The 15,434-nt window shown below is 43.5% G+C and overlaps 1 protein-coding gene across 4 annotated transcripts in view; it reads left to right on the forward strand.

Moving 5' to 3' along the window:
• The window catches only part of LOC134532957 (protein outspread), a 236,392-nt gene that overhangs the window by 130,702 nt on the left and 90,256 nt on the right, over positions 1-15,434 (forward strand). For all 4 annotated transcript variants that reach the window (XM_063370041.1, XM_063370043.1, XM_063370042.1 and 1 more), the window contains exon 3: positions 8,491-8,556. In XM_063370041.1, coding sequence (XP_063226111.1) covers positions 8,491-8,556 — 66 coding nt within the window. The remainder of the gene's footprint in view (positions 1-8,490; positions 8,557-15,434) is intronic.

The raw sequence follows: 15,434 nt of genomic DNA on the forward strand, positions 1-15,434 counted from the left end.
AATTGAAATTAAAAAAATCGAAGGGTTAGGTTAGGTTAGGTTAGGTTAGGTCAGGTCAGGTCAGTCACAACATGCTTGTTTTCATTGGAAACTTCTGATTTGGCGGCTGAAGTGGCGTTAATACCAAAACGCAAAACTTCGGAAATCTTCGGAAATTCTTGCAGGGAACCGAAACTACGTGAGTTGAAGGCTTCCCCGCGGGTCTGGCTCGGGAGATGTGGCAACACCGGGGAAGTGCCGGCAGCCCGCGGAAGTGACGGCGGCGTGCCTTTTGGTGCGGCAGGGCGTGCGCGCCAGATGTCTGCGGCGCCCTGCCCGGGTCCTCGTTCCTTCTAACCGAGAGCGACAGGAGAGCTCGCAACTCTCGCGGCCTCGGCTGACAGCCCGGCGCCGCGCGTCACGTTCTCGTCAGAGGAACGTCACTTCAAAGAGACTGCTCCTGAAACACTTCCAACATTCTTTTATTTATGAAGGGCCCTGTCTAGCCAGGGGTGTAGTTAGTTGTGTTAGTGAGGCGGGATGCTATGTCTTCTCGTCGTGCATACGACTACTATGAGATTTGAGCGGTAACAATTTACATTACATGACGGAGAAGTGAAGAAAAAGGTGTAACGCGACTCGATTGGAATCTTTTACCGGGTGTATCATACCTAAAAAATGATTCTGAAATCAAGGATTTTAGTCATTTTCACTCTTCTAAAAATACAGTTAAAAAACCAAATTCGAAAACAGAACTACTAATACGCACTCAGCGTATTCTTGATAGCTTTTTGTAAACAAACGCCAATCGGATATCCTGCAGGTTTTTTTTCATCGCGTGGTTTTTTTTTGTGAAGCTCTGCACACCGTATGTGTGCTCAGGTAGGAGGTAGGCGGGGTCCTTAAGGGCTCCGCCTACCTGGTCACACAGACGGTGCGCAGAGCTTCAGGAAAAACAACGCGATTTCAAAACTACTCAAGATATCCGAGTGGGGTATGTTTACGAAAAGCATTTAAGAGTTCGCTGAGGCCCGAAAAGTACTTTAAATTTTGGATCATGTTTTTAAACTGTATTTCTAGATGAGTTAAAATGGCTAAAACGCATGTTTTCAGAGTAATTTTTAGACGTAAAACAACCAGTACAGATTATTAAAAGCACTTAAGGGACTTGCATTACACCTTTATCTTCATTTATCGGCCATATAATGTTGCGGTCACCGCTCAAATTTCACAGTTATCCTGTGACGACGAGAAGACTACGCGTCAATTCTGAGCCTTGGGCTTAGAGGCGATACCGCGCTAGAAACACCAGCGAGCGTCACACTTATCATCTCGCCTCACTAACACACATACACCCCTGACGAGGCGGGCCCCTTAACGTGACTGTTTGCAGTTAGCAATCAGATGCGAAAACCTAGAACATTTTGACATTTGGTTGTACGTTTTATTTTATCAACTAATGCCATAAGAGATCTTGCCACCTGGCAGAAATCGCAAAATGATATTAAAAGCAAACATTGATAATTATCACACGACCTTTGCACTTTTGAATAACGATATTACTCTTACGCAAGCGTTTAAAGCTATAATCTGCAATAATAATTTTGGTATAAATATAAATAATATTCTTTTAATAAGTTAGCTATGCCGAACAAAAGGTTCTATCGAGTAGCTATAACAGGCGCCGTAAATAAATATGCTTATTACGTGTATGTTGACTTCAAAATTGACTATATTTTTAAAAAATGGTAAAGGAAAAAATTCAAACATTTATATTTAAAATTTTTAAAATTGAGCTGTTAATATTTTTTATAATAAAACTCGTTATTTATTTCGTAAATTTTTATTTTCGTGCGACTGCGGTTATTAAGAATTCTGTAGTTTTGCACTTCGATGCAAAAATATCCCGCACAGTAATTGTATTTGCAGGTAGGTTCAGAAACGTGTATCCCCACAGTTTTATATTTTAATATTACGATTGTAAAGAAACGACATTTCTCGAGTGTTTCGAGTTATCTGATCTCTGTAACAGACTGTTATGTCATGATGCTAATCACTGCCACACTCTTCAAAGTCACGAGTTCTCGCCAGCTGACTCTGCCAGCAGTCTCCAGGAACTGCCGTGTCTCAAACACGCGAGAGTTATTCTTCGTTATCAGGATGCCGTCTGATAACAAGCGCGCACTCGCTCTTCTACCTTTCCCCCCATTCCGGGTTGTGCGTTTCGCAGTTCACCGCTCTTCGCTGCTTTTTCCGTGCGGGAAGACTGGAAAGCGTAACACAACCATTCTGCATGCAGTTCGCCCGTCTCTCAACTTCCCAGTTCGTCGACATTTATTTCCCTTCCTGCAAGATTCCTTAACGCCGAAATCTCCAACAGCGCGACGGGCACGACACGATACGCGCGACGCGAGTGAAATAATTTCTTGGCCAATCATATTCGACACATCGGCGACGTCGGCGCGACAAAAATTTGCGGGCGGAATTGACTTGCCGATTAGAAAGGTTATTCTATCTCCATCGCGTCGCGGGCACGACTTAATGAAATGCTGTTTTCCAATGATTGTTACACTGGTGCTTTGGAAACATTAGGCATTATTGTTATTATTCATCTACTTTTACTTAATTTATTTGCTTAATATTTGAAACTGGTTCTCGCACAGTTATTTTTCCGAATAATCAGTAGTTATGGATTAAATATAATTCTCTTGTTTAAAAATAATAATAATGTGAGTCTCTTATTACTCGCCAGAGATGTGCAACATCTATCCTCGGCAAGGAGCAAATTCATGTGTTCTCGTGTTGCAAACAAACTTATAATACGAAACTCGGACACGAAATTTAATGTAGAATTCTTCAAAATGATGCCGAGCGTGATAAATATACGCAATTTGGCTTTCAGCTAAATTTCTTGACGCGTATCACACGTAGTTTTCGCACCCGCAGCTAGAATGCGCTGCCGGGGTAGTTACGTGGACTATCGAATCATTCAATTTGCAGATATAAATTATAAACTATATAATGAATCGGATCCGATAAAAGTGAAATAGACCTGAATAAAAATACTAAATCCCGGATTTGGACCTGATTTTCGTCAAGGAATTTTATTAAAATACGGCTCATCTTTTAAACAGTTAATATTGTAAAGTTTCCTTTTGGATTTGTAAACTTTGGTTCGCGCCAGAACATAATTTAAGAAGACTGAAAAAATGTGAAACTGATATTCAGCCAACAAAGCCACATTTTAAAATAATATTTCACATATTTTCTCAAACTTTCTAAATGTATTACACTTTTTTTTACAACAACCTATTCAATTATTTACGGATAATTTATTGTTTTGATCTGTTTCACTTATTATGTAGGCCTTGTCCGAATTCGTGTTAAGTATATGCTTACGTAATTGTCCTTGGAGGTGATATTACAAGGGCTGTCGGAACTGGAAGTGTAGTATGCAGGTAAAACGTATCTGGAACTTCTCGTGTACTTCAAGTTAAAGATATGTCACCATCTTGAATAAAGTTTTGCAGGTTATATTTGGTAATAACAAAACAAGTAATTTTATAACACCTGTAAAACCATTTTCAACTAACACATTATTGGTATTAATAAATAGAATAAAAATAAGTAAATATGTTTGTAAGGAAGTTGTAACAAGTACATGCACATGCATGCCGATCGTAACTACGAAAGTAAGGTATGATCATAACTTAAATTGCCGTAAATTTGTGTGGCAATAAATAAATTATTAAGTGTTAAAAATTTGTTAAAAAAAATTGATTGTCTGTAGAGTCGGTTTACGGACGATAGTTTAACGTGACGTCATAACAAAACATTGATGAAATGATTCCATACTTTTATGAATAAAATTGAATCATTTTTATTGAATTATCACTATTTTGTATGGATACAAAGGAGGAGTGAAATGAAATCTGCAATTTAATTCATAAATTTACTTTTATTTACACTCATTAAATCAAATATGTTTATTAATTTAACGAAGAGATTATTGACGTGACAACGTCTAATAAATCGATGAACGCCGGCTGCACGCACGAAAAAATTGTTTGTCTTGGAAGAGAGATAGATTTGGCGCAAGCGTACAATGAGCGTAACGGGACACAGCGTAACGGGACAATGTGCGTAACAGGACACTTTTTTCGTGCGTGCAGCCGGCGTTCATCGATTTATTAGACGTTGTCACGTCAAAAAATTGATGTGAACATGTTCTGAATTCGAGTGAAGAACGCAAGGTCTGAGGTACGGACATGACCTTACATGGCTGTCAGATAATGGTTAATGTGCGTAGTGGCACCGGTAGCACGACCGTGCTATTGCCTGTGCGGACCGGCACTGCGACGGCAGCGCGGTACGCTGTTGCCACACGTGCCTGTACCGGCCTGTACCCGCCTGTACCTGCTTGTCCGGGATCACCTGCGTGCGGCGCAGAGCGGTGGGTGGTGCTTGCTCCCACACGACCCGGGTGGCGGGTGTGGGATTTCATCCCGTCACCGATCACCGTCCTTCCCCCTTCCCCCTGGACCATAGATACACCGACCCTCGCGTCTCTCCATTCCCAACTCTTCTGCGCCGGCTTTCCATCCATTCAATTTCCACTGAGAATATTAATGAATGGGCTTAAGAGGGGCCCCGCCTCGTCAGGGGTGCGGGTCTGTGTTTGAGAGGCGGGTTGATAATTGCGACGTTCGCTGTGTGCTTCTGGCGCGGTGTCGCCTCTTGAGTTGGCGAGCAGTCTTGTTTTGATCTTGAGTTTCCTGCGGAAGTTTGTTCGCGATTATCGCCGATCTGTGATTGGTGGTTTTAATTCTGTTAATCGTATTTCACCGCCGGAAGCTTGCAAGTAAAGGTAAAGAAAAGCCACAGGCTCACGGTTTTTTTTAAAAAAGATTTCGAATATTAAAATAGACTGTCATGGGGACTGTCGACAGAAGTGAAAACTTAATACTTAGTTTTTAATTGTGTAATGACATTTCTACGTGAAATGTACGCAAAAAAATGATTTTGGTATTATATTGATATTGTAACGATTTCCCTGCGGGTTCGTAAAGGATAGCCCAATTAATAGATTTTATTTCACACACACAGTTTTATTTACTACCACTACTTGACACTTACAAATAATCTTCTAAATTAGCAAATAATTAATTACACTTAAAGAAATGTCAATTCCCCAGTCACTCGTTTCACACACCTCGCTGGGCCGCACTTCCGGCGCAACTCTCGTCGCAGCACCCCTCGTGGGTCTCCGCCGCGGGACTCCGTCGCCGCACTCCGCCGCCGCACTCCGCCGCCGCCGTCACACCCTTCGCCGAGATCCCACTCGACGACTCGCTCGCCACTTCACTCGGGACTCCGCCGCGCCCGCGACTCTATCGCCCGGAAACTCCCGACTCCACTGAACTCACTCACTCCCTGCCCTGGAACCTTCGTCCAAGGACTTCGCCACTCTGCCGCACCTGCGGCACTATCGCCCGGAAACTCCGCCGCGGGAGAACTCCCCACTCAGACTCTCTCTCTCACTGACTCGAAGGTCGGCCCAACCTCCTTAAATAGCCCTTGGGTTCCCATCCAGAACAATCGGGCATGTCTCCGAGATATCGCGCGACCTTCGCCGTCGAAATGCCCAGAAACGCATCGTGAGTCCTCGAAGGACGCGGTGGCTGCTCTAAGAACGCCGATAAAGGCGTCTGAGTCATTTTATTCCGCAGTGCGGCCTCTTTTAAGTAACCCGATCTGAGGCAGGTGCGCGCTGCGACGGTCAGGATGTAGCGAGATAGTATGACACGAGATACCAGGGAGAGGATGCGGGTGGAAGGGGGCGCAGACAGGCCGAACGAGTGCGGCGATGCCATGCACTGCAGCCAAGCGCGATCGTAACAATATTATGTCAGCATGATATCATTTATCTTTACATAATAGTTTAGTCACAACATATGTCAGTGGTTTGTCAGAATTACTTAAAAATGCATTACCTAGCTATGACTTACCAGTGATTTCAGACATAGGCCATGTGTTCACTGGGAAATGCACAATATGCACAAATTAAGCTTTGCACGTTGTCTATTTAACTTCACTTACTGCTACTACAGAAAGTCGGTGACGCGAACTCACAAGATTTTACCCATCCAAAAAGAGTCCAACGTGCACGTGATACAGTCGAGTATATACAATGTATTCGTGTATATATGCGTATACATGTACACAGGACGCTGTTCGTCGCCAGTCTGGCGCAACACATTACTTAATACTTTGCCTTAAGTCGTTACTGAGGAAGGCGGCCTTTGTCGTGTTAGCACACGGATGCGTCGTATTTCACTGCTGTGATAAGAATGTCCTTCATGAAAGGGCATCGATCAGGGACAATGGATAAAAAAGGACTGAGCCAATCACGTATTCTTTTACTTGTTAAACTTGACTTATTGTAAGTCATACATTTTGGTGAGCATGTTCATCAAAACAAAATTAATTTTCTCTAAGTGGCTACAGCGCAGAGATCAAGAGTGCATAGACCCCGGCTTGAATGTCAACGTTACTCGACAGATAATTTTTTTTTGTCTTCAAGTGAGCATGACTGTGAACCACCTGTTACTGGTTTTCGAATGCCGCGCGGACTGAGAGATGCGAATCTTGCTCGCGCAGCTATTAGCGAGATTCCCGTGTCCGGTGGGCGATGTGGCTGATGGAGGAGTTCGTGTTTCGCGTCGGTCCCGATGGCGGAACTGCCAGGCGGCCAATTACGCCGGCCATTAAGCGACCGCAGTGGTGAAAATATTACAACTGGTCGGAGGGGGGTTCAGCTCCCAAGACGGGATGGATCGCGGGGAGAATGAAGGGGGGGGGGGGGAAGTAAATGCAGCGAGACTTAACGGGTTACCGCGGACGTTATTTCTGGCTGGTGCCTGCGCGATTGCATCATTCTCATTCCGCCCGAGCATCGGGGGAGGGGTATGGGGGGGATGCACTCTCGCGCGATGGTCGCCTCCAGATAAAAGCCCAGCGTGTTTCTTTTGTGCCAACTTCTTTTTTTTTTCGGTGGGTTTTAATCGGATGGTTTATTGCATGCGTGTTGGCGACCCGGCACGGCGGCTGAGTGATGGAAGGTCATGCATGACCCGTAAGAGGGTTTGCCCCCTTGCATCGCTAATAAGCGCGCGGGGAGGAGGAGAGGAGCTGGTGCCGGTTCATGCATTATTTTTTTTTCGACCACGCAAAGCCCACATGAGCGGGTTCGCGATTACGTGCTCAGCATGCACACTCGCCTACTTGGCGAAGCCGCTGTAACCCCGCGACTCTGTTCTCTGCCCTCGCTCGTTATTGCGGTCTTCCCCCCCCCCCTCCCCTTCCGAGTTCCACCTCGGCCCTTGGGCGTTAATTGCGTGCGAATGACTTCCGTCGGCGTAGGGCGTCGAAGTTATTTCTTAATTGTTTCCCCCTGACGGCGTATGCAATGGGTTTGTGCGTTAATTTGACCGCAAGTTCGCAGGCTCACACATTATGGCAGAGGGACCAAGTACACTGCTAAAAATATTCACCTTAAATTTACGAAGAACGTTGGTTACAAATTATCCAGGGATATTCGTAAATTTACGGGTTCGAAGTGTGAATATTAATCTACTACAGTAATCTGTGTATAGAAGATTAACATTAAAAAAAATGGCCAGGACTGACGCAAAAAAAAACACACTTATTTCTTCCACATGTGCGTTTACCCTGTTTACCCTGAAAAAAAAAAACAGCATTTAGAAGTTACGGCGAAGTTTCTACGAATATACAGTTACCTGAAATTATGAAGCATTCTTCGTTGAAAAGTTCGTCAATTTACTGTAGTTTTCAACAACGTATATGGCTGCACGTTGATCTCGTACCATCAGGCCATTGATATTGTATAGGCGGAAACCTCACTAGGGACAAAACAACACTGGAATTAGTCTGGAAAGAGTATGGATAAAATCGTTATTTTGGAAAAAAAAACAAAACAATTGCCAGTGCAATCGAGGTGGAATCAAGTAGCCAACCGATCGGAAGCGAGGAATACGTGGTCACTAAAAAGATCCCGTCAGAATTTTTATACCGTCACGTGAAAGTTTCGTTCTATCCAATTGTCCGTTTATTCAAGTTTTAACGAAACTGCACATTCGAGTCGGTTGCACCGAGCTCAAGTTTAATTTTCTCTGCTTTCAGTTGACTGTGTGAAATTTTTGATGTTTGCAGGCTCTTAAAAATAAATATGACATCTCGCCGCTAGCTCTTGGCGTTTTATTTTGCCACCACTTCGCACCTACCTCCTAAGTTCCTCTGGCTAATGCACGTAGTTCCTGTGTTCGGCCTGTGTGTGTGTGTGGTCCTTCTCTGTGTGATCAAGTGGCCTGTGTACCTGTAATGTGTTTTTGAGACTTGTCCGGGTGGTCGCCGAGCGCTGACGGCCACTTTGCCGTGGGAGGCAATCATCCCAGTTCCTCCGTGCTAAACAACGCTGTTCTTTTGTTGCAGAGATGGCAGCGGCGGTGGTTCGTCCTGTACGACGACGGCGAGCTCAGCTACTCCGTGGACGAACACGTGAGTTCACTTAACATGCATTTTTTTTGTTTTGTTTAATCGGGGTGTTTGCAGGATACAAAAAAAAAGTCCCAAAATAAACAGCAATGACACAGCAAGTCTTAATACTTTAATCTTCAGCAACCTCATGCTAACTTACATTTTCATTTCAGTTTAACTTTGGTTATATATAATATATAAACCGTGTGATATCAAAGAAAATTTTATTTAAAGGTCTTGAAAACGTGCCGACATTGGTTCACGAGGTATCTGTAGACATCCTGTATTATGCTAATCCTCTTCACCCATTTTCACTTCTAAATTAGTGAAATAATTTGCACGTCTTTAGTAAGCAGGCGTCACAAAAACCGTGTGATGACATTTTACGATCTGCTAAATAGAAATTCGATGTGAACTGATATCAATAATGTAGTAAAAATCCATAAACACTCCCCTTCCTAATTTGTCTTGTTACCGCAGGTAATTTGGAGAAATGTTTTCGACATATAGCAAGCGTGTGTGATTCGTGTGACGGAGAGTTAAGGCAGGAAAGTGATCCCGCCATTTTGCGAGTAGAGTCCTCGGTTGGCGAGGATAACCGGGGAATGCCTGGAGGCCTCCTTCGGTGCACTCTCTTATTGAGCGTGCAGCTTATGACAAGTAACTCCTCGGCTGGGCAAAGTATCGTGCGAAACTTTATCTCAAGTTTTCTGTAAAAAGAACAAAATTCAATTATGTGCCTATACCCATTTTTACGTAATTTTGTTTACTAAATTATGTCATAATCTGTTATGGTTTTGTATTTTTTAATTATTTTCAAGATAACTAAACATCGTGCGCTAAGTTTAATGTTTAGTATTAATACTCTCTTACTAGATGCCAGCAAGTCTGGCGGCGTCAGGCGCAGGCGGGTCCCTACATCCGCGCCCCTCCTATCCCTGCAGCGTGGCAGGGACAGGGTTCAACTTGAGCCGCACGCCACAATTTTTTGTCCTAACCTAACTCAAAGAACAATGTTCACGAAAACGTTGCATTAAAATTCGACCTTGAAATTTTACTCCCATCGCGCCCAAGAATTACACTTCAAAAATAACCATCACGGTAATCTAAAATTAGTGATACGAATACTAGTTTTCACGTGAAAAAATAACACACATTTCACCATCATATCTACACATAAGTATATAATCCAAGTTACTTATGAGCTGTAAAAGGTCACATAGGTGATCATAATGATAAAAAAAACTTGCGTGATTTTTTTGCCACTATTAATTTTGTTTAAATATAATATGTTGATGATTTGAATTGAATTATAAAATGCAACGATAGGACTCGTGATGAATGAAGAGGGAAATGCGTCACCTAATGGCAATATCAAGGAAATAAAATAACCAGCTCGCAGGGCCGGCGCGTCCATATAGGCGAACTAGGCAACAACCTAGGGCGCCAAGTAGCTGGGGGCGGCGCAGCACGACACATAACATCTGATATAATATGTTTAACGATTATTGAAACTAGATGAAAATGGATTTTTGTAACAGTTTGGAATGTTTATATTGATATAAGTAATTTAATTTAAAGTCCACGGTGACCTGTTTATGATTTGTAATAAGTAAAAAAGTAAAAAAAAAAACACATGCCTGCTTACATTTGATTGTTGACAAAATATTAGGCTTACGTGATGTATTTTGAGGCAAGGAAATTTTTTTTTTGGGGTGTCCTTGGCGGGGAGGGGGGGAGGGGGGGCATTAAGGTTTTCGCCTAGGGCGCCAATTTACCTTGCACCGGCCCTGCCAGCTCGGTGTGTGAAACCGAGCCTTTCCCGCGCCGTAAGAATTGCGTCGCCGCGCCCCGCGCGTGGTCAAGGTTGCGATTGCGTCGGGCGGGAACTAGTTCCTGGGCCGGCGCGGCGGTCGGAGCGTGGGTGCGTGGGTGGTCGCGCCGGGCTCTTCACACCTGCGGCGCGCTGCGACCTGCGAGCTGCGACTTTCTCGTCCTCACGCTGCAGTCTGCATGTGCCTGTGCCACCAGCGCTCTATCATCTGACATATGCCAGCAGGACACAATGTCGTAACGCAACGAACAATTTTTCAAAATGTACCTGTTTGTTTACAAGGAAAATTTGGAACGAGAATTTAGGAAATACATTTTCTTGATGTATTTCATAAGAGCATCGTGTGATAAGTTTAAATTGGAATGGGAAGACGCCCTTTTGATTCCAACTGTTTTTTTTAACGTTTTTTATATTATTTGATAGCGATTTTTTTTTGCTGTTTTCAACATATCCCAAAATTTTGTGTAAAGTCTGCTTCTGCAAATAGTTTCTCCTGTGAAATAGTAATTGGTATTTAGCATTGAATTATTTTCTTTTCTTTTGGGATGACTACGACGGTAACAATTCTATTAATAGAAAAAATAAAAAGAGTAAAATTTAAAAAAAAATATTGAAGCTTATTATTGATAACGTTAGTTCACAAAACAATATTTGTAATGTTAACAAGCCGGGAAGCATCAATCTGGCATCAGTGTTCGCCATCTACTCTCCACGGCAATCCAATAGTGATGCAGACTATACCACGCCCTGCGCGCCCCGCCAACATGGCTGAAACACAGTTCGCCAATCGCTGCCCGTGGGGTGGCCGATTTGCTGCAAGGCCGTTTCGACTTAGCGCTGCTTCCAGCTCCGGGCTCTACACCGCTTAAATAAATTCTAGCCAACAATCATGTCTAGTAAACTCGCCTTTTTCTCCCCCATAATGATAATCTTAAGTTCTGTTAATTGTCAACAGAAGTAATGGGCGGCATTCCGTCGCTTGGAGCTCTTAAAACGAGCCCGTGGTTCGATCCACGTTAACGCCGAGATGACGTTTCAGTTTGCTGTACACTCTGCTGTGTCATGTTTGTATTATCATCTGGCCTGAGCTACCGTCAAGCGCAAGTGTGCGACCAGTTGAATAGCTTCCCAATAAGAAGATCGGAACCTCCATTGGCTTAAACGTCGGAACATATGTTTCATCGACACAATTGGCTTTGTAAGTGTAAACGTTTGTGCAGTATAAGGTTTTCCTTCGACCTGAAAAAAAAAATATTTTTTGGGGGGTGTTGTTCGACTAACGACCTAGGACGCCTACATATTCTGCGACCCGCGATGCCCTGCCACGTTGTGTAATCACGCGGCAATGCGACATTTCCCACGCGCCCTCGCGATCGGCCCGCTCCGTGCGACGAACACGCATGTTCCTCGTCGGCATGGCGGCGGCGGCGGCGGCGGGAATGGCTTGCGTGCTGCGCGCGTTCATTGCCGTCACCGCAGGCTTTCGCAAGCCCCGCAGGCGCGAGTTTCCGCGTGTTGCGTCGCGTCTCCCCGCTGGGGCGCTGGGGCGGCGTGTCGCGTTTGTTTCCTCAGCCGCTCGCTTTCACCGGGGCTCATCTCTGCGCCGCGCACCTGCCGCTTTCCCCCGGCCCTCGCCCCCCGCCCCCCGTTACTTCATCCACAGCTCTTCAAACTGAACAGTAAACATGCCGCGATCTGCGCGTGTGGAGCTTCCTGTCAATTATATTAGCACTAATGGCACCCCGCAAGGGTGGGGCTGGGTGGACCTCTGGGACCTGTTTATTTTTAAACGTTTAACTAGTATAATTTTTTTACAAACTAGACAAAACATTTTGAATATTTTATAAATAAAGCTTAGTTTGGACTTACAAAATTATACCGTGTATTTTCAGGTTAAATAACATTCTAAAAAGAGTATAGGTAAGAAATTACCATGCAATTATAATGTATTACGTGACTGTAAAATTGGGGGGGGGGGGGGGGGTGGTCTCAGATCCTGGGTCCAGGGCCCGTAATCGAATGTGGGGGCCATGTTAGCACTAGGCTTGTAATTTATGTCGTATCAGCAGGGCCATGTGTTATTCGCGGAAAGATTCCCAGACAAGTCGTGTGTTGAAATTTAGTAGAATTTTCTTGGTTTTTCGTGGTCGGTTGGGATTTTTAAGGCACGTGTATGCTGTCAGTCAGCACACCAATCATAGCCATCCAGTGCGGGGGCAAACGCGTCCTGAATGGCTTCTTATTTTGCATACGACCGCCAAAGTACAAGGGAACAATCGCGAGCGCAGGCACAAATTATTGCAGTCTAATGAGCGATCAGAGTTTTTTTTCCCGAGAAAAAACACATGCTCCTGCATATCAGGGTAAACTCAAGCTTTCAAAAAAGAAACACGTAACTCAACCGGGTCCAGGGGATTTTGCTCCACCTCTTTGCCCCTCTATCTCCACTAATTACATTAGTTGGATTACCTGGTGTTGCCAAGGCTTTAGGTACATTGAAGAGGGGGGGGGGGGAGAGTTCTTTTTGAAACCTCAGACAGCGATGTGCCTCTTTATTTTTTTTTTCCAAGGTCAATTGTACAAAATTTAACTTAGCACCAATTAAACTGTAGATTATTTAGATAGAAAAAACAAAACGACTAAACAAACATTATTTTATAAACAGCTATAATACAACAGTTTATTTTGAAAGTCGATCACCTAACCTAACCAATCTTTAATTTTAGTTACTGTCACGTGTATGAGCGAAACCCACTCTCTTGGGAAAAATAAAATAAAAAATGGATTCTTGCGTTAATTTTGTATGCGTAACAGACGTAAATCAACATAAATATACCTTACTTTCACAGCAGAAAAGAATAAAGATGCACGAACGTGGTTTTTTTTTTGGGTGTCTGAATGTGGGTTAGTGAATAACAGTAAGTTTCTCATAATACACCTCAGTGCTCAAGCGACTGATTGTTTCTTGTATTATCGTCGGGCGCTAGCGGCTTGCACACGTGCTGCTGAATTCCCTGTTCGTGTAGATCTCTGCAGCACGCATATGGACATGTTGCTGAGGAGAACCGCGGTTCAGAGCAGGTTGCCTGACACGTGGTTTTCCCCCTTTCCACACGCTCACCTCAGTTCTGGGAAAAGTACAATAGTTACTTATCAGGTACTCGCTTGACGTGATAATTTTCCGTATGCCATTTTATGTCCGAGAATCAGCTTACGCAGACGATCAATTTTTATCGCAACAGTGCATTGATAAAGTCTCGTTTACTCTGAACTAGTTTACGAAGCTACTCGCCCGCAAATCCATTCGTTGCTAGCATTGTAATCACTTTTTTTTACAGCGAGTACAGTTGACAGTCCTATTTTTCTAGTTACTCGCTTGCCGGTTTTGATTGGAGGTAAAGATTCTTTAAACAGTTGAAGTACTGTAACATAAAGAAATACGAAAACAATGTTGCTAATGTTGGAATTATTTTATTATAAAAATAAACGACGTTATTCAGAAATAAAAAAAAACTCATTCTTTTGAGCGGGTATGTGTGATTATCTTGCTTTTTGTAATCGACACTTGCGAGTTAATTTTCCTAACCTAAGTTAAACTAGTTTATTGGGGAAGACTCTAAAGTGTGTATCAAGTCAAGCATATTATGATGCAGGAAAGGTAGCATACATCGTGTGCTTTATTGGAGATTGGCTAGCCATGGCAACGATTGATGCCATGACTAACTCCCCTATTAGAACCCTAGATCGTGTTCAAGTAAAACCTGCATAGACACAGTGAAAACAGTTGGCTCTCTCATGCGGGGTGAGTAGGCAGGTTAAGAACATGACTGTAGGATGTTCAAGGAGAAGAGTTGATGTGGGATGAAAAGTTGATGCCATGCAGGGGTCGGGAACTTGAACCTAGTGGCGGGCGTGGAAACCTGTGGCGCATGCGCTGAGCTGGAATGCTGAGGAAGCGACAAACTCGTGCGGTGCAGCGGTAATGGAGCCGACTCCTCCGGGAGCAGTGTTGACGGAACAGCGGCCGGCGTGGGCGCGTGGGGCGCGCGGGGCCAAGCCCTTGTGGGCTGAGCTCGGGAGCGCTGAAGCCTCTCAAGAGAGTGGACCTGGTCGCCTTCAGGTGCTTCAAGCCGCCGACACCCACCCTTCAGTCTTAGCCAGCGCTACCTGGTTTTCTGTTGTTTGTGACTCAGCTTTCTCTTTCTTGCGGTCGAGTCCAACAACAAAAAATAACTTAAGGGTATATGCAAAAAAAAAAAGCGAAAATAATCACCGCTGTGGTTATTTGGGTCATTTTATTATTATTTTTTTGCTTACGTGTTCATTTATTGAGATTTGTACATACATCAAAACGGCTGTCACCTACATGTTTAAAGTTCTGCAATCGAAATGTTTTTTTCCGTAAAATAATGGATGAAATTTTTAAGTCGTGTTAAATTAACACAGCTTATTAGAGTAATTATCAGTTTAATGGATTTTATGCAGTATTAATGCAGAAGTCGAAATTGAAACTGTGCCACCGAAGCCTTCGTTCGTTCCTCGTTATCCCACCACGTCAAACACGTTACGTGCACAGCCTTGACGAAAACCAGTGATCGTGGGTTGATCTAAGTGCGAAATACGTTGGTAACATAAATGTGACTGTGTTGATAATACGTGGTGACTAAGCTACACGGATGGGGCGGAGACTATGTATTGTGATGTGAGGTGATGCGCGGTACTTACTGTCTAAGCTATCAAAGCCAAATTTATCAATGCACGACGCTAAATTTAAACGGTAACTGCTGGAGAATTTTGTTTGCACGTGATTTTGAATCCTAAAGGTCCAGACTCTCACGTTGAGTTGGTTATTTCATTTTCTCTTCATTACTATTAATTGAGGGATTTTTCTGTAAATTTATCCCCACATTGCATTTTTGTTAGGTTTACGTTTTCTCACCAGACATTTACTAAAATTTATTTTCAAGTTGTAAAATTGTCACTGAGTGATCATAATTGTTAAAACTTGCGTGATTTCGTTTTAGCAGTCCTTAAAAAACAGTAATGACAAGAAAACAAAATAACT

Source organism: Bacillus rossius, chromosome 6, assembly GCF_032445375.1.
Source record: "Bacillus rossius redtenbacheri isolate Brsri chromosome 6, Brsri_v3, whole genome shotgun sequence".
Classification (NCBI taxonomy): domain Eukaryota; kingdom Metazoa; phylum Arthropoda; class Insecta; order Phasmatodea; family Bacillidae; genus Bacillus; species Bacillus rossius.